Genomic DNA, 22,500 nt, shown 5'->3' on the forward strand with positions numbered 1-22,500 from the left:
CGTGTAGTTGTTTTAACTTAAAATCTCATCTGAGCTACAATATTTGCACACGTTTTTTGCTGAAAGCGAAGCGGCACTAAAAGAAACGGCTGTGTGCAGACAGGTTTCCTGAACATTGCTAAGGGTTAGTGTTGAGATCCTCAATAATAAACCTGTACGTTACTATGGCAGACGAGAAACTATTTCAAAATTTGTATCACAAAAAAATATATCACCTTTAACAATCTTGTGCCACTAGCTTAAGACCATAATTCCATTTAAACTGGTCTTATTTTTATCAGGTAGTATTTATAAGGATGACTTGTAGCTCATGCATGCAAAGTACTGAATGCTTTAACTTTAACTGGCACATGATTTCAGCACTAGGCTAATATTGGCTGTAGCATGCTAGTGGCTAATCCAGAAAGAGTAGACATGTCCCAGAACCCAACAGCTGAACATTCCACATCCTCAAGCGGGCTAAAGAAAGCGTCTCTCCACTCCTGCCCTCGGCATTCCCAGCATGCCCCTCAGAGTCGTCTGAAATAGGCACGCAGTCATTACGCCGGAGCTGATGGCAGAACCTGACCTCGCTGCGCAGGGTTGAGCCGTCTTGAGCGAGCGCTTGTGACGGATGGAAAGGATGTTTTTAATTCGCTGCTCTTTTGTTTTTCTCTTTGTCCCCTTGCTGGCTCAAAAACACCGTAGTTTCAGCCCCACGTGTCACGTCGAGGCCAGCGGTGAGGTGATCTGCGATCGATGCCCGCCGGGTTACACGGGCACACGCTGTGACAGGTAAGACAACAAGGTTTCGCCTTCAGACTTCACCTTCAGTGGGGCAAGTTGTGCCACTTTTTAAATCTCCTCTATGCAAAAGGCTGGATATAGCTAATGATATTTTAGTGTCTTTAACGTCAGGCCATGAACATTTTACCATTTCCAAACTCTATCAGTCTTTGTAACTACTATTCATTAGGCGTGTTTTCTTTTACTGATAAAATGAGCCAAGGTACCCTTTTTACTTTGTTTTGCAGAAACACAAGTAGAGACACATATTACCCATGATCCTTGGTTAGTTACTTTGCACGTACAATCTTTAAAATGGCCTTAAATTTTAAATAATTTATCCCAAATGTGCATCTTTGAGAGAGGCCTTTTCCCTGTGAAGCAGCATGGCGTACTGGAAGGTCCCAAGCTGCGTTCATTTCTGATGATGCAGTAGATCCATTTTTGATGCAGTTTTGAAACTTGACCAGAACATCCCTGCAGAATTTTAATGACATTGTACCAACACCTTAACGAGACAACGCCGTAAGACATCATACTGCAATTGTGCATCATATATTTCTTATATGTTTTGTTTATTTGAATATCACATTGTTAACTTGGCAGCATAAAACTAAACTCTTGAAATCAATATAATTTTGACTCATTTTCATATCATTTGTCAGATGCTTTTATCCAAAGGGACTTACATTGCATTCACGATATATATCACCAGTTCATGCATTCCTTTGAAATCAACCCATAATCTTGGCATTAATGCAGCTTCAGTTATGAAATCAATCAGTTTCATTTTCGTTTTGTTGGTGCCAGTTCTTTTTTCATTCATCTGCCAATGCAGCCGTAATTCAAAAAGCTAAAAAAACATACTAAATGGTGGTGTTTTTTTTTTTTTTTAAACCCAAAAATGCCTGTAGTTTCGTGTAAGATCTAAAAACCATGGGCAGTCCCCGTAAACCACAAAAAAGTCTGTGTGTGTGATTATGTGTGTGTAAAATGCCAAACAACACCATATGTTTGAGTTTGTAATGTGTTTGTTTGAGTAGACTGGTCAAACAAATCTTAATCTTTAGGCCATATGGATCTCTGTCCCAGTGTGACATGAAATAAAACTCAGGGATAAGATGGAGCAAATGGCTTGATCCTCTGCGGTCAGTGCAAAGTGGCCACAAATGCAATATAGCACAAAGCTCGCTAGCACTGGCAGCTGTGGCACTCGTGGTTTGGTCTTAATTTTATTAGCATCAGAAATCACTGAGCTCATCTATCGTGCAGAATGTTTCCATCAGTCGCTCTGTTTATTTCTCTTTCTCGTGCCTTCGCGTTCCCCACTGGGCGTCGATCTCTCCGTTTCTCTGAAGGTTGATATGCTGATGTGTTAGCATTAGCATATGCTGCGTTCTGGGGAGGTTGCATTGGCAGTCGCATCAGCTCTGTTCGTGGACCAAATCACAGCGGTGTTGTGGAATACGGCGTCTAGGTGGAAGAAAGGTCTCGGCTCTGCTGTGACCCCACTCCTGAAACAGATGGAGAGGGACTGCTGCGGTGCTACGCTAGCTGGCACCAGAGCTCTCCACGCTGAGCCATTAGCAGACGAGAGGTGGAGGGAACGGAAACGAGGGAGCTGCCGGTGTGTTGTGGAGGACAAGCGGAGAAAAGTTAGAGAGGAAAGAGGGAGTGAATGGAAAGGTTTCTCGTTCTGGGAAAAGCCGGGGACAGACGCACGTTAATGGGGCGAGATGGGACCGATCCATCACTGCTCAGACGGGGCTCGAACCCAGTCTGTCCCCTGAGAGACCCGCTGAAAGAGATGTGAAGGACACGCTTCACACAAACGCAGTCAGCCGGCGCGTGTCGCTCCTAAAACGTGTTCTTAAAAATGCTTTGTACCAAGGCCATCCAACAGGGATGCCACATTAAATGGAGCGCAGATAGAGACTTAATCACACACGCGTCGAAGGACTTTTAAAGGAGGTCTCAAGAATTCCTCATAAAATACTCTGCAATGAGAAGGCAGAGATCGCAATACGGACTCAAACATTTCTTATTAAATCTTCCAGATTCTGCATTTTCAAAAAGTGCTGTAGAAAAGTACTTGACTGCTTTTGGGAAACTTCAATGAATCTCTGTTTGTTGTACAGCTTTATACTTTGTGCAATCTACTGCTTCATCAGTGTCCCTTTAGTTGGGCCTTCTGAGATAAAGTTGATCTTTCAATGAAACTTTAAAACTCAACATTGTCCAACATGGCCGTAAACACCATAGACACTGAAGAGGAAATGCCTATTCTAGTATTTGAGTTAGCTGTCAGCCAATGTGTGATTATCATTTTGTTTTTTAAGTTAAATCATAGGTTATTACAATTATTATGTCTCAATAGATTGTAAATATGTGGTTATATATTTGGCCAGCAGTCATAAATTGCACATAACTGGCTCTATTTGAAAAGAAATCATTGCAAAATACAATACATCATGCATCATTTTCAACACCAGATCTCAAACAGAGGAACGCTATCAAGAATCTGTAGAGCTAAAGTGAGCCCACCGAGAGCGCTACCAAACACTGTAAAGCTTTTGTTTTTTAGAATACAAATATGAGCAAGAAGTGCCACAATTGCTTATTTCTTCAATATTGAATATCTCACTCTTCTTAAGAAGCAACTTCAGAGACTTTAATGTTGATTGCGGTGATGATTGACCCTCGTGAAACATAAATTGTAGATCTAAATTCCAAACGCACCAACAGCCACACATTTGCATCACATTTATAGTCCAAGCTACTCTTGGGGGTAAACATCACATGCATCAAAATAATGGCAGAGAAAGTGCCACTCTGAAATATTATGTAAACACAAACAGAGAAAGCCGCTTACTAATGGAGCTGCATGTATATGCAGATAAAAAGTGTTCATTTTTGGTCTCTTTGTACATGTTCTCAGAGTGAAAGCATAGTGTGAGCTGTGCAAGCTTTGTGATACAGGTCTTATATTCGTCATCCCGCCCCCCGCTTCATTCACACACTGTGTATGTGTTTGCTGTGAAACATGCTGTAAAGCTTGCTCTGAGAGTGTAGTAGGCAAACAGTAACAGTAATGGGCTTAGTGATACTTTCAGTTTAAGAATCACTGACCCAAAACCGGAAAAGCAATACCCGCCTCTCTCCAGCCCACTCAGTCTTTCACTGACCTAATTCAGCTCGGCCCCTCCATGGTGCCTGGTCCTGCTCTGAAATAGAGTACTTAAGTTTAGTTTGGCCCTGCGTGGCCGGCGACACACGAAACAGTTAGCGAGTCAGATAGAGCAGGCTGAGGTGAATGAGGTAGAGACAGGACAGAAATAAGAGTTTGGAACGCTCCCAGGGTTTTTTTTTAGTAATTGTTCCCTCGTGTGCAGACACACAGGAAGTTGGCCGTATATATCGCCAGGGTTAAAGACACCTGGCCCTAGTCATCAGTGCTTAAGATGGCTCTCTCACAGCAGAGCTAATGACAGGAGAAATTATGAGCTGGCACCAGAGGCAGAGGAAGAGCAGAGCCAGTCGTCAATGCTCAGTTACCCTTTAAAGGGTACAGAAGCAGTGCAGAGGTGACAGTCTGTCTGACAGTGTTGTTGGGGGGGGGTGTATTTTCGAAATGGTAGGTGAGAACATTTCCATTTACCCAGATACCTTTACTAAAAGAGAATCTGTAACCATTTCCTAACCGCTGTCTGCACCAAATGACGTCTAATTTGTCCGTTAATGGAAGTCGGTCTTTACTGTTTTATTACACTAAATGCTAATGCTAGTTTCAAAACAGTGGAAATAAAAAACTGCACAGTCAAATTTTTCATTGTAATTTGGTCTAGGAGGATGTAACTAAATCGGGCCTAAGACGGAGCCTTGTGGCACTCTGTATTTATTCGTTAAAGATCAGTCACACTACACTTTTTATTCCATTCATCCACATACGAATGTGGCAGAGAAGAAATACGAGATACTGCAAAGTTGTTACGAATTTTGCTGCGTTCCAAAAGTTCAAGTTTGCCGAACTCTGATCACGCCATGACCTTGTAGATGATTTAAAAGAACATATATTTAGGAAAGTGAAGTAGATTGTATGTTTTAACATTTTAGATGTATTATTATTTGTTACATTTTGATTTAAGCTGTTAATAACAACCTGCAGAGCATGATCAGAGTGCAGTGTCCTGTTGTGACTGTGGCTTTAATCAGAGCCAGCTCCACATTTACACACATTCGTAGAAATAATCTGACAAGTACAATTTAAACAAGGCCAGAGCTAACAGATGATAAACGTGTGTCTGACAATTCTCATTTTCTCAAACGTGAAAGAGACATATCAGTACCTTTCTGCTTTGTTATATGTTACACTACAACGTATGAATGGCAAATTTTATTCCATTATCTGATCTTGACATTTTCCAATTTGCATTTGCGGTCAAGTCCTTAGGAGACCATTTCCAAACAAAGAATGAAAAATACATGAACCTTTTTGAATAGCGGTACCAGTTACAAAGTACCGGGACGGACGGTTTTGGAAAAAACACACTTTTTATCTAGCCCGACATACAGTAATTCAACGATAAATGCAAATGTTACTGTATATGTACCAAGATTTCTTAAACAAGATATGCTGAAGGCACATGTGATATCCAAGACTTCGTTTAAAGCTTAACATCTGCAACACGCGCAGTTAGAACTAGATTCTGCTCCAGCATGCTACTGGGACTGTAAAGACAGTCAAAAGCAATACCATATTCAATTAATAAGTCTAGGGTGGCTCGCGGAATCCGCTGAGCCTGAGTGAAACACGGTGATTACTTTCTCTTTCCACCATCATGCAGATAACACAGTCGTGTGCAGATAAGCGCAGAGGAATCCATTTAACATGAAGGCAGTGGATAGACTGTGCGTGTTTATCAGCCAGCAGCACAAGTTGCTTCAGTAGAGATATAGGATCCAAACGCACCGACAGCAGATAAGAAGAGCGGGTGGGCGAAGCGAGCAGAAGAAGTGATAGCGTCTCTTCCCCTTATATTTCTCTCACATTCTCATCGTCTGCGCTTTGTTTTGGCGAGAAAAGTCTTGGGCGTTCTTTTCATGATCAAAATAAGGCTGTTCATCGGACATACTGTAATGGAGTCGGTTCAGTCGTACACAGCTCCTTTAAAAGAGAAACGGTAAATGGCTCATCAGGAAATGCAATATACTTAAATGCTTTGCCTAAGTGTTTCCGTTCATCCCACTTTAGCCTAGCTACTATTGACAGGCTATCTGTTAAGCTCAGTTTTAGCTTCTACACACGCTATCGCAACTGCTTAAGCGACCTCTGATCTGATTCAAACTGCAATTACAAAACAGTTACCACAAAACAAACCCACACACATGGACTAGGACCACAAGTTGGCTAACTAAACATTATTCAGCTCATTACAGCGCTACACAGCAAATGCATGCGAAAAGTTGATATAAGTGTGAATTATTTGTGAGAAAAGAGATGGTCAAATGATGCATGATACACTTTTGTGCCACTATAGAAGGGATAAAGTGTGATATTTTTTTATAAAGCATGTATTCTCTCTACTCTGGGTAACCTCAGGTGTGCCAATGGCTATTTTGGTCGTCCCAACATACCTGGGGGTTCCTGTCAGCCGTGTACGTGTAACGGGAACCTGGATCTTACAGCGGAGCTCAGCTGCGACCCTTTGACCGGAGCCTGTCTGCGCTGTCACGAGGGATTCGGAGGACCAGACTGTGAAAGGTGCGCTGACGGATACTTTGGAGATGCCCTTATAGCCAAGAATTGCCAAGGTGAGTGAAGGAGCCGAGTTTCGTTGTTTTCAGATTAAGAGCAAGATATGATGTCTAATCTCAGTATCAGGCAATTTAAGAATAAATGATTGGAGATATCACCAGATATGCCCGCATGTCACTAGAAGATCCAGCTATGATCTTTTGATTAGAGAAGAACTACACTACCCATATTTCAGCAAAGAGATCCACCAATCAGGTCACTGTTGCCATGATCACAGTTGTAGGCAATGGCTTTTTTAAATGAAACTGTAATTTGATTGGCCTGTTATTAATTTATTATTGCACAAAATAATTCAGGCTTTTATAATGGAATAATATTTTCTATTATGAAAACCACTGTTTTGGTAATGGGTCTGGCGGTGGGTCTCACTCTTAGCGTAGCTTAGCACAGATCATTATATCCAAGCAGCATCGCGTTCAAAAATGTGCAAAGAATTTTGCTATTTTTTCTATTTAAAGCTTCATGGACTAAGACCAGAAGAAAATGAAAAGTCGCAATTTTCAAGGCTGATACAATTAGGAACTATGCTCTCATTCCGGCGTGTTCCTTTAAATATGTACTTTGAAATACGTAAATAAACAAAACTGTCTACAAAACGTCAGTCTTGAATTCAAATTTTTTAATTCACTAAAATAAAACTCAATTATATAAACACTCCTTATTATACATTTTTTAACACTGCTCTTTTGGAGGGGATTGAGGGACCTCAGAAAAGTGGGCACCCTCTGATAAGCAATCTACAAATGCAGTAAGAGGCGGGTTGTTCTGCAACCTTCTCGACACCATATTTGGTTGTCACTTTGGGATTTTTTAATGTGTCTGTTTTTGCAAAAATTAATTTCTTGTTCTTCCCGACAGCCCGTATGGCAGATGTGTGTGTGTGTGTGTGTGAGGTGAGTCGATCCAGTAGCTCGGGCCGTCTACCCTCAAGGACAATACACAGAGATTCCCCTCCAACAAGCCTCACGCTACACCATCTGTGCTTCATCTCAGTCAGAGTCAGGCTGTTCAGAAAGTGTGCGTGCAGTATATTGAAATGCAATCTGTCCTCCCGCAGCCCTCCAGCAGTGTGCCCACGGTTACACCGCGCTGTAATTCTAAGCAGGATAGAGTCATTCTGTTTGATTGTTTTCCACACACACTGCACTGATTAGCATGCAAAGGGGTCATGGGATATTGAATAATCACACTGGTTTTTAATTTTAGTTGTTATACACGCCGGAGGCGAGTTCAAAGCACATTTGGGTTGCACAAATTCCCTTGGTTGTGCATGAAACATGACAATGAAACAGTTTTTTCCAGCGTCCGTGTGTTCCTGCTGATTTTATCCGTGCTTAGTGCATTTCATATGGTTAGAAAATTGCAGCATATTCAGATGGCGGGGGTCTAAATTAAAAGGCTGTGATTCGAGAGAACAGGAACGGTAACAGGAAGGGTTGGAGCTAAGGTCCGTCCAGTGCTTAACCTCTAAAGCGTGTTCATATTTAATGTAAGATAATAGCACTTTCTTAATTTCTGTTGGGAATAGCAAGTTTTGAAGAGCAGAATCAACAGAAGAACGCAGTGCTCAGTGGGACGTTTCGGAAGTTGTTTGCATGACCTACATTACACAGAAAGTCTGCTTTACCTGCAGTGTTATACATAATGAAGTACACAACACTTTGTTTGGAATATATATAGTACAGTATGCATTGTAAGTCTTGTCAAAACATTAATGGAAATCTCACTGATCACCATAAGGGGTAATGTCACGGATTTTTTGTTATTATCATCATTTTAATATGTTCCTTGAGGTTTACTTATAGTGCTAATGAAGTTTTTGCAAAAGAAAATATAAATCAATATTTGGAAAAACTATTATTTTCAACCCTCATTCTGGCCCCCAATGTCAAAAAATTAAATACAGGATACTAAGAACACAATTAACCAACAGACCACTTATAACACAGGACAATATATACGTGGACAACTGACAACCAAAGAATACCCAAGTAAAGAACATGATCAGTTACGCTGAAAACTAATCAGGTCATGATCAAAAACCAAGGAACTAAGGAAGAAGAAATACCTAGCATAAACAGTGTTACAGCTAAAGGAAAAATACAGGAGTAAAATGGGTACGCTTTCATTCCATTTGAGTAGATTTTGAGTGGGCTAGACATTTTCATGGGACCTGGCAACCCTGAATATAGTGTGTGTGTGTATATCGGCTGCTTAATTATGATCAGGTATTGTTAGTCCTTTTATTAGTCCTTTCAGATATATTCAAGTTTGAAAACAATTATTTGATCATTTTACAGTATTGCGTTTTTTTTTACTGTATTCTTACCTAAATAAATGAAGCATCGCAGAAAAGGCTACAGTTCTTTTTTTTTATTTTAAGGTCATAAAAATTCTTATATTGTACAAGAAAGTCTTAATTATGTTTCAAGAGGTCTTAAATGTAGATAGAATTGCGTCCAGAATTGCGTCATAGCTTGATGTGATGGTTAAAATTCAAAAGGCTATGATTTTATTTAAATAAACAGGAACGCTGGTTTCAAGTCCAGAGTTGCGCTGCTTTGTGTTCTGCTGTTTGAAGGAAAATAGTTCATTTTTAACAGGGCACAGTTCAGTAATGTCTAAAGAGAAAGGAAACGGATGCGGGCAGCTCTTAAAGCACGTCATTACCTTTACATTTAGCCATTTAGCAGATTTACAAATGAGGACGATGGAAGCTACCAAAACCAACAAAAGAGCAACGACGAATGAGAATTGCATCCCATTTGCTGGCAATACTGGATAGTAAGGAGATGAAAAGAGTGTGCAGGTGTAACGTGTTGGTGTCTGCTTGTGTTTGTCTCTGTGTAGCGTGTCGGTGTCACACGAACGGGTCGCTCTCAGAGCAGTGCCATCAGGAGACCGGACAGTGCCAGTGTCGGCAACATGTGGTCGGACGTCATTGTGACGAGTGTATGGTGAGTCGCTTCTGTCACTGAGTGTGTGTCCGTTGCACATTTTCTTTTCCTATTTTTATCTTCGTGACCCCGTGAATGTGTGTGTTCAGCCGAACTGCTGGTGGGACAGTGAGGCTCAGTTGTGTAGGCCGTGTCAGTGCAGCGCTCGGGGCTCCGTGTCCCAGCGCTGTGACTCTGAGGGCAGGTGCATCTGTCGGGCCGGGTACGTGGGCCGCAGGTGTGACCTCGTACGCCCGCCTCACGCCCGCAGGGAGACCCGGAGACCCGTCCAGCAGGTGCCCATCCAACACGTCCAGAGATGGGAGAGCAGAGGGGGCTGCCCTCGGGGGGCGTATCGCCCCAGCACAGGGGTAAACGCTCGGCATGATGGGTGCACAGGATCGGGCTCGTGTGTGTGTGTGTGTGTGTGTGTGACCTCCCGTGACATTCAGCATCTAATATGAGCGTGACACGCATGAGAGTGCATAAACAGCACACATTATGCACTTTTTGTTTCTTTCTTTCTTTTTTATCAGAATTTTGCCCATTCTATTTAGATTAGTTAACCATTCATTTAATATTATCTATTATTTGTGTATATTGCAGTTAAGCCAAAATGAACTGCTAATCTTGAAATGAAAGTTTTTTTGAAAATTATTTTGAAATAAATTAAGCCTAAATAGTAACATTTTAAAAAATAGCCAACTAACTGAATAAATTAATGACAAATGCATGACGCTAAATAAATAAAAATGAATGCTGAAAATATGAACGCTAACTGAAAATCTTACACATATAAATATTCATAAAAAATAAATACATAATGTTATATTATATACATACAAGAACTTCATTTGAACAACGTTAAAGGCGATTTTCTCAATATTTCGATTTTTTTGCACCCTTTGCAGCCAAATATCATCCTATCCTAACAAACCATAATCGATTAAAAGCTTATTTATGTTTTAAAAAATTGGCTCCTAAGACCGGTTTCGGGGTCTAGGGTCACATATACTCTCAGTAATATACCTTGTTATATTATGATCATAATACACATGCTGCTATAATGTTTGATGCTTCTTTAAATGCAGTTTTTAGTAACAGTGATGCAGCACTGAGGGCATCATGTATCGTAGCTCCAGCATGCTGAACAAAAAAGGTTCAGAATTTCGCTGCCTGTAATCAAAAGCTGTGTAATAAACAAGTTCACTTTTATTCTTCACGTAGAACGCGCTTGACTCCTGCTGGCCTTAGAAACGTGTGAATCGAAGCGTTTTTTTATAGATACGATTATTATTATTAGAAACTGAGTTGCTAAGTGACCTCGCAATACGTCTTTCTTAATTCACGGAAACAGCGTGAGCGCGTCAGAGCCTGATCTGGGCTCCTTCATAAAGATGTTTATTGTGTGCATTGCGTTCGCAATATTTCTAACGTTCCCGGATCGCTGGTCATAACTGGAAATAACGGTTTATGTTTAGGGTCGGTATAAGGGTTGTAAATGCCCATGGGTAACATCTTTGCTACTCTTATGAACAAAGTTATTGTATGCTTTACAATAACCTCTTATAAATGAAAATACAAACACGCATGGGAAACATTTCTGCGCGCTAAAGCCATGAGACCCGAAACATATATATAGTTCATCATTCAAAAAGACAGCCTTTGGCTTTAAGACGGATGAAGCATAATGTGCACAGTCTGCTTCGGCTTTTAATTATACATTTACATGTAACATTAGTTAAGTAGCGCTTAAGAGAGTTAATCTCTGCCGTGCACAGAAAGCCGCTGTCAAATGTTGTGCTTTTTAATGTTTTAGTCTTTTCTTAGTCTTTCGAATGTGCCAGACGCCGTCATGAGTTCTCTTGGAGGAGAGTTTTGTCACTTTGGCTCACGGCTTTGCATGATGGTGTGTGTGTGTGTGTGTGTGTGTGTGTGTTCACATATCTGGCAACCATGGGGTGCCACTGACAGCCTGTGCCAGGGCTGCTTCTCATTGGTTGCTACGGTGACAGCGCACCTGTTCCTAGCAGACAGATGGCTGTCAATCACCCACAGCAATGGCTGCCACAGTGACTTCACAGCCACATGGCACGTACAGATTTATCATCGCTGCACGATCGTTTTTGATCATTAAAATTAAATTGTTGGCAGTTTACCTCTCAAAATGTCTGTTTGAAGAGAGGTTTGCAGAGGCGCGTTCTTGTGCTTTGGTTTGATGCGTAATAACCGAATGAAGGTCTTTGAGTCACTAAACAAGTCTGAAGAAGCTTTGACGTAAGCGCACAAGATATCGTACAGATTGAGGGTTTAGCGGTTGGACTACAATCTGTGGAAAAGATTTAATCGATACACCTGGGTTCTCCAACATATGTCATAGTTCTCGCTGTTTCTTCATTGCTACCTAAAACTCTTTGGCCCTTATTTGTGGAAAGTGCCAGACGGCGTAGCCATCACCCCCTGCTCACTGTCTCGTCTCTGTCTCTCCAGTCCGGCTCACACATGCAGGGCGCTCAAGGCTGCGTCCCATGCCACTGCAACTCATTCGGATCGAAGTCGTTTGATTGCGACGAGAGCGGTCAGTGTCGCTGTCAGCCGGGCGTGACGGGACAGAAGTGTGACCGCTGCGCTCCCGGACACTTCAGCTTTCAGGAAGGCGGCTGCACGCGTAAGAATCCCCCTCCGAACTCTTTGTGCCTCTGTAATTCCACACGTGCGTTCGGATTATAATCAAACAGTAGTTCCACAGGACAGGAAAAAGCTTTAAAGGTACAATTCAACGAAGATTGATTTTCAAATCATCAACCCTTGTTTTTTCTTGCATTTTGCAAAAGCCATCTTTACTCTTGCTTACTTAACTACATGTCAAATAATTCTCATTAATTCACAACTACATGTCTAGTAACTCTCAGAGTAACTGTTAGAGTAGGTTTAGGGTTACTAGAGTAATTTTATATATGCTTGTAAAGTTTCTGATAGTCGGCATGTAGTATGTTGTGAATCAAAATAAAGAGTAAGAAGATATTAAGCAGACCGTCTACTAATACTCTAATGACTGCTAGATAGACACCTAGCTGCAAAGTTACTTACTGTTAGTAGAATGTTTAAAATGTTACCATAACTGTATAAAAATGTATTAAAATATGTAGAAGTTCTGTATTTAGTTATGCGGTTGTTATATTTATTACATTTTTTAATTGATTTAAATGCACCAGGATTAATTTATTCTCAATTAATTGCTACTTTGAAACCAGTGGTGGTTTGTACAGTAGTTAGTAATAATTTTATTGTATATATCATATTATAGCAGCATTTCTATTTTACATCCATATGTCTCAGATTGGAGACCACATGATCCGAGTCTATCCATATTAGTTTTATAGCTCTTTTTATTTTAGAGCATTTTATATGCTCTTTCTGTCTTAATAGTATTCTGAAACATTATAACAGACTGTTTGATCTGAATTAAGCCAAGTAATGACGCCGTTGTCTTCTGCAGAGCTTTGAAATTGAACTACTACTGTAAACGAGGCATAACAGATGTAAGTGAAACATGGAACTGCTTGATCTGCGGAAGAGCCAAAGGTCGCGCGCCATCCAATCAGATATCAAGCAATGGTTTTTAGATTCCAGCTCGGTTCCTGAATGCGGATGACAACAAGCCTGACCCGCGAGCGCTACAGTTTTCACCCGCGGTGTTCATTTCATTAAGAATAATGTAATTCTCTGTCGGGATGGTGTGTAAATTTGCCCGTCTCCGTCCAGCCGGAGCGTTTTCTGTCACGCTATCACACTGATATCACCACAGCAGAGAGGAGCGCCGGCGCTGACATTTAGAGCAGGTGCTCAGCTGCACTCCGCAATTAACCTGCTCTCTGTTTCTGTCTGTCTCGCAGCGTGCCAGTGCGCCCATGTGGGAAATAACTGTGACGCTAACACAGGTCAGTGTATCTGTCCGCCCAACACCGTGGGAGAGAGATGTGACAAATGTGCGCCCAACCACTGGGGTCACGACATCAGCAGCGGCTGTAAGGTACGGCTTATTCTCCTCTCCTCCCGCCATCACGACTTCACTCCGCCTGCTTTGCCTGTGTATATTTATCTCGGGCCGAAACATCATTATTATTCATCCTCTGTAAAGTCACGTCGAGGTGAATCTTTGAGTTAATCCCGCAGAGCACAGCGTCTTTATTGCTAAGTTACCTTCTGAATTCGGTTCAATCCATGAAACTGTTCAAACAGATACATATAATGCAAGGTTAAATCAGTTTTTCACCATCCAGAATGTAAGGTTTTTACTGCGGCATGTGTCAGTTCACTAAATTAGCTGTATTTATGTGGTATCATGTAATAAACTGATTGCTTAGGTGCTGATTATCGCTATGCTTGTTTTTAATTTGTCTCAGATCACCCCTAAGGGTCCTACAATATCTGCAGATCTTCAGTGAACATGTTATTGAATGTGATTCTATTCAGTATTATCCGATAGCACATGTGTCACACAGGTTAATTTCTCCTCTTTGTATAGGTAAAACATATCTTGGTAGATTGGTGGCCATATAAACTTGAACGTCCCTGTGGCATACAGAGTTTGTAAGGAAGAACAGGAAGTGTCATCCAATATAACAATAGAATAATAAAAAATAAATTACATCTAACAGAAGCATATAACATCTAACAAGCAACCGGGCCCAAAACAGAGCCTTGAGGTACCCCGCAGGTAATAGGTGTAGAGGAAGAAGAGTAATTCCCACTCCTAATGGAAAAAGCTCTCGCCTCGAGGTAGGAAGAGAAGCAGCCAAGGGCAGTGCTGAGAACTGCATTTTATTCTGACTGATTTTCTATTGAGTGGGAAAATGGTTTTAGCCTTGCCAGCCCTGATCAGACTTTAAAACGCTTAATGGTTCCGAATGGATCCTTCGTTTTCAGAATGTTTAGTCACCCGTATGGAAAAAGTGAATGCCGTTTTATGTAAACGTTTTACAAAGCATGAACGTTTATGTGTTTTCTCTTCTCTGCAGCCGTGCGGCTGTAATGCGCTGGGGTCCGTGGCACAGCAGTGTAACGTGAACACCGGCTGCTGCATGTGCCGCGAGCAGTTCAGGGGCGAGAAATGTGATGAGTGCAAGCTAGGTTACCGAGACTTCCCACAATGCATTTCCTGCCAGTGCTCGGCGGCAGGCTCGTCGCTGGACACCTGCGATGCGGAGTCTGGGCTCTGTGCTTGTGCTGACAGAAGCGGCCAATGTTCTTGCAAGGTAATATCCTAGTGCTTGAAACCCATCTTTGCTTCTGCAGCTGTAGATCCACTAATGGCGTTGCACAGTAACCTGTGATCAAAGGGATTTTTCATGAGAATATGGTTATCAGGGCTGTGAAACAGCACGGACTGTGAATTACTGTATATCTGGTAAACTGCTGTCCTGGGCTGCGTTTCCCAAAACCGTCGTAAGCCTAAGCAGATCGTGAAGATCACTGATGCTGATGGATTATCTGCTGAGGCTTACCGTTCTCCTGGACTTTAATGTAGCTGTAAAACAGCAGCACTCAGTACTGATGCGAATGCGTGTGTGTCCAGGTCAATGTGGAGGGAGTGAAATGTGACCGCTGTAAGGTGGGCTCTTTCGGCCTCAGTCACAGGAATCCTCTGGGATGCAGTCAGTGCTACTGCTTCGGCTTGAGCAGCTCGTGTACAGAGGCCACGGGACTCATTCGCATGAGGGTGAGTAAACACACAAGTCATATATCGGTGCTTTATTCATCAATATGATTCAACAGTTTGCTTTAAACACCTTCTGAAATATCTTGAACTGATAGTGAAGAAATGAAAAGAACTTTCTATATTGTTTTGTTTTATTTTTCTGTCTTTATATTTAATTACTGAACTGAATTTTATTAAGCATTGTTTGCCATTGCATTTTATACAGTGGCACACGGGTTAACATCTGTTCCTCTCATAAAGCAGTTTCTGGTAAACCGTTGCTTACCAAAAGGTTGATGATTATCGAACTTTTAAAGTCTCTGTGCCAAACAGAGTTTGCAAGAATAAAGCCTTGGGATACCCCGCAAGCGATAGGTGCACTTTTAGTTCCTAATTTTCACTTCAAATTGAATTACTTAACACTCAGTATTGTTTCTCATGTGAACAACACCATTAACCCTTCATGAAGGAGTATTGGATTTGAAAATAGCAATACTGCTACACCTGGGGACCAAATTCAGGTGGAAAGAGAAGTAAATAATCTCCTTGGAAATTTTAAATAATTGCAAACCATTTATACTATTATTTTAGAGGATTATGAGTGCTTATGGTTGTTATCCAAAATGTATGTATTTGCTATATATTTTGGTCACGATGGTGTGGATGGGATAAGGACGCAGGTGTCTGTTTGTGTGTGTTTTGATGGCTTTCTTAATCATCTTGTCTTGGCTGAGAGGCTCCGGTTACCAGGGAAACAGTAAATATTAATAAATATCAAGTGCTTCCTAGCTGTCATTCTCCCTCGACCGTATATTCACAGCAGGACAGAATTAAGTGTGTAGGAGCAACGGAGAGAGACAAAGATAGAGAGAAAGTGCTGACGCACAGAGCCAGAGACGCCCCTTGTTTGTTTTTAATAAGGGTTTCCTGCACGTTCACAAACTCGTCTTAATCCTCAGCGTGCCCACGGAGAAAAGCGGCAGAATATGGCTGAAGGACGCTTTTCCAACCTGATGAAATCGACAAACAAATTAAACAAAGATTGCAGTCCAAAAGTTAATCTAAGTTTCGGAAAAGAGTTTGGAATCCTTTAGCTCATTTATGGGAAAACGAGAGATTTTTTCTAAGCCAGTGAGTCGTGAGATTGTGTGTTGATTTGAGGGTAGTTTAGCCGCCCTGTGGGGTTCCTCACGCACGCGTCTACCAAAATATGCCTCTCAATACACACCCGAATAAATTCTCAAAGAGACCGACACCGAAACACAACGCTATTACACTATTTTGTGTGGCAATTCCACTCTGCTTACTTAATAAATATCTCTGAAGCACTAATGACAAAAATTGTTTTCATAATCTTTCTATGAGATGTAATAACTTTCTCCACCTCTGAAATATATGCTGCGTGGGTGAGGACAAACATTAACCAATAATAACGTCGCAACCCATTTCTCACAATCCAATCTGCATTAGAGCCCTCATCGAGAAGAATATTCGATCTAACTTCAATATTATTGAAGATAAATTGTCGATGCCGTTCGTTGGCTTTGTGCAGGTCTTGTTTAAGTTCATTCCAGCTGATTGATGCGGCTTTCCTGTTCCCTTTTGCTGTCCTGTAGCTGACTCTAATGCCAGAACAGACCGTTCTTCCTCTCGTGGACAAATCCAGCCGTCAGGAGATCACAGCGGGCGTGAGCTTTCAGCATCCTGACATCATCGCTAACGCTGATGTGGTTCAGCAGCATCTGAGTGAGCCGTACTACTGGAGACTGCCAAAACAGTTCAAACGCTCAATGGTCGGTCCAATATTTTGAAATACATCACACACGTATTTACGGGAAATGTGTGGTCACTCATGTTTTGAATGCTTGTTTCTTACTTCATATGCAGTAAAAGCATTAACATTGCGCCATATAATATACAAACGTATAGTCCAATTGTTTCAGTTCTATAAAATAATATTTTCGAATATTGCGCTCTCAGATAACGGCCTATGGGGGGAAGCTGAAGTACGCCATCTATTACGAGGCTCGTGATGAGACGGGCCGCACCTCCTACGAGCCCCAGGTCATAATAAAAGGCGGCCCTAACAAGGACAAGGTCATGGTTCGCCACATGCCAGCGCTTCAGATCGGCCAGCTGACCCGTCACGAGATTGACATAACGGAGGTGAGCCAATCAGGGACGAGAGCCAGCCTCCAGCCCCTCCCACTTGCTCAAACACAAGTGATGACAGTGTTCACGTGTGCATTTGATTGATCTCATAAAATGTTGATGTTTTACAGCACGAGTGGAAGCACAGTGATGACAGGCCGATGTCTCGTGAGGATTTCATGGACGTGCTGTTTCACGTCGAATACATCCTCATAAAGGCCTCACACGGTAGTGTCATGAGACACAGCAGGTAACTGATGGTTTACAGTATAGATTTGGAAAATACTTACATGTATTTACGTATACATTTTTGAATATAAAAGGAATATATATTGAACATATAACAGTTCATGCATGTGTGTGTATTTATTTATGCATAATGCATGTACAGGGCACACACGTATATTATGTAAACAAAACTTTGCAGGATTTCTGAGATCACTTTGGAGGTGGCTGAGGTGGGGTCACCCTCGCAGGACAGCGAAATCGCCCATCAGATTGAGAAATGTGACTGTCCTCTGGGATACGCCGGTCTCTCTTGTGAGGTAATGGCTTTAGTGCGCGGTATTTGATGTGGAAGAGCTGTTACGTGCTGGAAGGTAGTGATAAGATGTGTAAAATGTCATTCATTTTATTAATACCCAAATCTCTGTTGGTCAGATTATATCATAATGTTGGTCAGATAATATAATGTGATCTCGAGCAAACTTCATATATACTAAGACACACACACACACACCTATATATATATATATATATATATATATATATATTATAATACTAAGGACACACATTTTCATATGTGGAGTACAAAAGTGTTGAAGGTCCGTTGAGGTTTATGCATCGTCTGAAAGCTGACTAAATAAGATCTGCATTGATGTATGGTATGTTAGGATAAGACAGTGTTTGGATGAGATACAAAATCTGGAATGTGAGGGTGCAAAAAAAACCTTTAAAGGAATAGTTGACCCAAAAATAAAAATGACCCCATATTTTACTCACCCACAAGCCACCCTAGGTTTATATTGCTTTCGTCTTTCAGACGAACACAGTCAGAGTTTTTTTTTAAAACATATTCTGGCTCTTCCAAGCTTGATAATGCAGTTATTGTGGATATATCCAATTAATGGAGCTTCAAAAAATAATGGCAGCATTACCAAGCTTGAAAGAGCCGGTATAGATTTTAAAAAACGCATACTGTGTTTGTCTGAAAGAAGAAAGTCATATACACCTAGGATGGCTTGGGGTGAGTGGTTTATGGTGTCATTTTTTTTTATTTTTGGGTGCGTATTACTTATCAAAAATTACGTTTAGGAAAATTTACAGTAGGAAATTTGCTAAATGTATTAATGGGCTATGATTAAGATTTTGTGGTCCGGAGTCACATATGTTTTATATTCATTACATTAGTACGACTGAGACTGAACTCGATCTGTTGTTCATAACATCACAAAAAAGCAACTCTGAAAAGTCTTAGTAAGGCAGTTTCTAAATAGATTTAACGTGACGTCCTTGTCACAATAATGAAACGCCGCTGACGTGCCCTTTCATAACAGGACCGTAGAAACACAGCAGCTCTGGAGAGCAGACCGAGTGTGGAGAGACGAACAGCTGGCTGTATCTCTGCACGCCGCTCGTCATTACAGCAAGTGTTTCTTCTCAGACTGTTAATGTGTCAAAGCGCCCTCTCGCCGCCAGTCTCCGCCCACAAAGAGATCTTTAACAAGCTCGAGCGCGCGAGACTCCGATTACAGATCAGCGAGTGTCAGCTGTTCACATTCAGGCTGGACGAGGCGCGTAGAGACAGATGGCCCTAACTCCGAATCGCTCCATACTGTGCTTAATAAAGTATTTTTAAACAGGCGTTTAGCAAGTTCACCCTGAACAGATGGTGTACTAAATTGACACGATTAATTTTGAAGTGCGAGGGTGAGAAGGTGTGTTGCTATGGTTTCGGCCGTGGACTGTTTTTCTCGTCTGCGGTGTAACAGTTTTCAGTGTGGATCCGCGGCACGTTCCTGCTTACTAGCTGAATGACTGTTGTTACGTCGGTCTGCAACCTCTTGCATATTTACACATTTACTGTAGCACTGTCATATCCAAAGGCCACGGTACTATGCTAACCCGGATAGATTTGTGTTTTACTTCTTGCTATAATAGTCCATTTTGTCTCCCTTGTCAGGTTTTGAAAGCATACCAGAAACACATTTAGCTGATTACGTTTTAATGCAAAATACAGCAAAGTGTTTTTTAGATCCTGTTGATGTAGTACAGTGTGTGTGTGTGTGTGTGTGCGCAGGAATGCGCGGCCGGGTTCTACAGGCTCTCTCTTCACGCCGGTGGAGCCGCGTCCAGAGCAGGATTCGGCACCTGTGTCCGGTGCCAGTGCAACGGACACAGCGACTCCTGCGATCCTGAAACAGCCGTCTGCCAGGTACGTACAGGCTTAATGAAAGCGTTTGTGAACGGCATTACACCTCTGCTTCCTGATTGGATTGGCTTGAGTGAGCATCTCCCGTTGGTGGAGGGTCGAGGTAGCATTGCATTCAGAATATCCCAGCGATGGGATCAACAAACCACCCCGGATGCCAGTTATCCAATATCCATTTTCCAACTAAATGGCGCTGGTTCCAGTCTTCATCCAGGACGCCTTTGAATCTCTCTCAGATCTGGCTTGCCTTTCCAGGTCAAGTGATGACAAAAGAGCTGCCCGCTGGAAACGTAGATTGGGCCAGACTGGATCCAGCGCCGCATTAGTGGAAGAATCGGGTCTGTTGAGTCCGTAGTACAAAATGGACACGCAATCAAACCGTTCTCCAAACGGCTTTTCCAGAGTTGTGCATTGAAAAGTCGACCCTCTGCCTTCAATTGCGTGCATGCTAATAGCAATATCATTTGCATTTTACGGGTTTCCGCAAATTGAAAATGGTAAACGAGTGTGTAGGGGGGTAATTTGAGTAATTGAGGTACACAGGAAGTTAATGAAAGTTTCAAAGCGACACGGACCAGTAAAGCGCAACTCCAGCAGTCTGATTACACTCCACTCTGAAAGCTGCCGCTCCTCTGTGCCTCTTTCTCTCGGTTCGTTTTTTCCTCTCATTCTTGGTGTGCGACTTGGGCGACTTGAGAAATGCAAATCTTTTAACTGGGGCCAGCTTTCGTTCATAACGTTGCATTGTAACAAGATTAAAAGAGAGCTTTGTGTGTTCACCGAAAAGCTGCATTTGTATTGATTCTATGTGTAATGAAATTAGCCTGTTTTCTTGTCGCAGCATTACGCATCTTTTGTCTCACCGGTGTGATTCCATGCTGTAACTCAGCTGTCAGTCAAGCAACGATTTAAACGTAAACCAGATGCGATGCAATTAATTGCATATAGCAATATTTGCTGTCCCAACGTGAAGATGACTCACAGACATTATTGTGCATTAGTCTGATGGAACGTTAAAGCACAGATATGAAACTCAGTGTCATGTTATGTGTAATTAAACTTAAAAAGCGAGTATCAAACCCTGCATTCTGCTGCATTCTGTCGCGCTCCGTCCAGCTGTTTCTGTAAGATTGTGAGCTTTGCATTCATTCTGCGCCGTCTGCTCTCAGCAAGTGTTTTCATTGACTGCAGACTGGAAAAAAAAGAATTCTCTATTATAGAATTCTTTCAAAGGAGTTTTACAGAGAGTTGAATGCGTCAGTGTCTTGTAGTGGTTTAGCACGAAGCAGTTTCGGCATTGGTTTAGGGTTGGATGATATAAAACAAGTGATCCTGCAGACTTGCAGACAGTATAGTGCCGTCTATCACATGTAACAGTGCAGCAGTAACGATTAAGATGTTTAAATATCGGCTGGTTTTGTTTAAAGCAAGGTTAAGCAATGAAGAGTCATAAGGGATGGTTTAGAGATTAAAGAAATTCTTGGAAAACATGAATAAGGATATGGTCTGTTGTCTTAAAATTTAATTTTTTGGGGTGTTAGTATCAATATGTTAGTCTTAAGGTTATCTATAAACCAGTGTGCTCCAAAAGAGTGACAAAATTTGCATGTCACAACAGATCAACGTTTTTTTTGACGTCACCGCGTACTTCAGCTTTTCATCAAATCTTCCCAGCCAATCATGTGCGCTAATCTTCATATATTAAACACTACACAGGCTCAGAGTTTCATGGTGAATCTAGGGAGTAATCTTTTAGACGGTTGGTTGTCAAATGCGGCTGTATCGAGCTCAGCGGCTCTAGCCAAAGCAAATATTAACAAAACACTATTGGCCATTTTTAAAGGGGGGAGGGGTCTGCTCGATATGTCCCGCCCCGTCTTCCTGTTTCACTTGAAATGACGTCTTCACTTAGAATAACGCTGCATGTGTCCAGGCACTTCAGGGGACCTTTAAGTGAAAACTAGACGCTTATCAAAGAACTAATTTAAATGTTAAGAAATAAAGGGTATGGATTTCATTTAATCAGCAGTTAGAAAGTCAACACATAATCATTTAATTGTTCAGTAAACATGGTTTATTGTGTTTAGGACTATTTTAAAATGATTAATCATGCTAAATGCATCAAATTGGCAGCTGTAGTTATAGCAGTGTTATTACATGTTTTAAAGCGTTCTGTGTGTGTTTATTCTGTTTTGTTCTACTAGAACTGTCAGCATAACACAGTCGGTGATAAGTGTGAGCGGTGCGCTGCAGGGTTTTACGGTGTAGTGCGCGGCTTTCCCAATGACTGCAAACCCTGTGCTTGTCCACTGCTCAACCCGGAGAACAAGTATGTGACACACACTCACACACACACACACACACACACACACACTGTACAAACCAAAACTTTCTATTGGCCTGCACCTGAGCCTACCCTCCACAGAGAAACTTTCTGCATTTGTGAACTGTGCTTGAAAAAAAATATTGCTGCAATAATATATGATATATTGAAATCGGACAAAACCTTTGGAAGGCACACACACACACACACACACACTCTCTCTCTCACTCTCCCAAACACACACTCTCACACTCTCTCACTCCCCCACTCTCTCACACTATCACTTACTCACACACACTCTCTCACTCTTCCACGCACACACACACACACACACACACACACACTATCACTTACTCACACACACACACACACACACAC

At 41.7% G+C, this 22,500-nt stretch overlaps 1 protein-coding gene across 1 annotated transcript in view; it reads left to right on the forward strand.

Moving 5' to 3' along the window:
* Window positions 1-22,500, forward strand: part of lama2 (laminin, alpha 2) — a 144,007-nt gene that overhangs the window by 79,575 nt on the left and 41,932 nt on the right. Inside the window, 13 exon segments of the mRNA XM_043219394.1 lie at window positions 688-774; window positions 6,365-6,576; window positions 9,431-9,537; window positions 12,007-12,184; window positions 13,413-13,549; window positions 14,538-14,774; window positions 15,095-15,238; window positions 16,834-17,010; window positions 17,198-17,383; window positions 17,500-17,618; window positions 17,796-17,913; window positions 19,668-19,802; window positions 22,004-22,128. Of these exon segments, the coding sequence (XP_043075329.1) occupies window positions 688-774; window positions 6,365-6,576; window positions 9,431-9,537; window positions 12,007-12,184; window positions 13,413-13,549; window positions 14,538-14,774; window positions 15,095-15,238; window positions 16,834-17,010; window positions 17,198-17,383; window positions 17,500-17,618; window positions 17,796-17,913; window positions 19,668-19,802; window positions 22,004-22,128 (1,962 nt within the window).

The sequence above is a fragment of the Puntigrus tetrazona genome, chromosome 20, assembly GCF_018831695.1.
Source record: "Puntigrus tetrazona isolate hp1 chromosome 20, ASM1883169v1, whole genome shotgun sequence".
Classification (NCBI taxonomy): domain Eukaryota; kingdom Metazoa; phylum Chordata; class Actinopteri; order Cypriniformes; family Cyprinidae; genus Puntigrus; species Puntigrus tetrazona.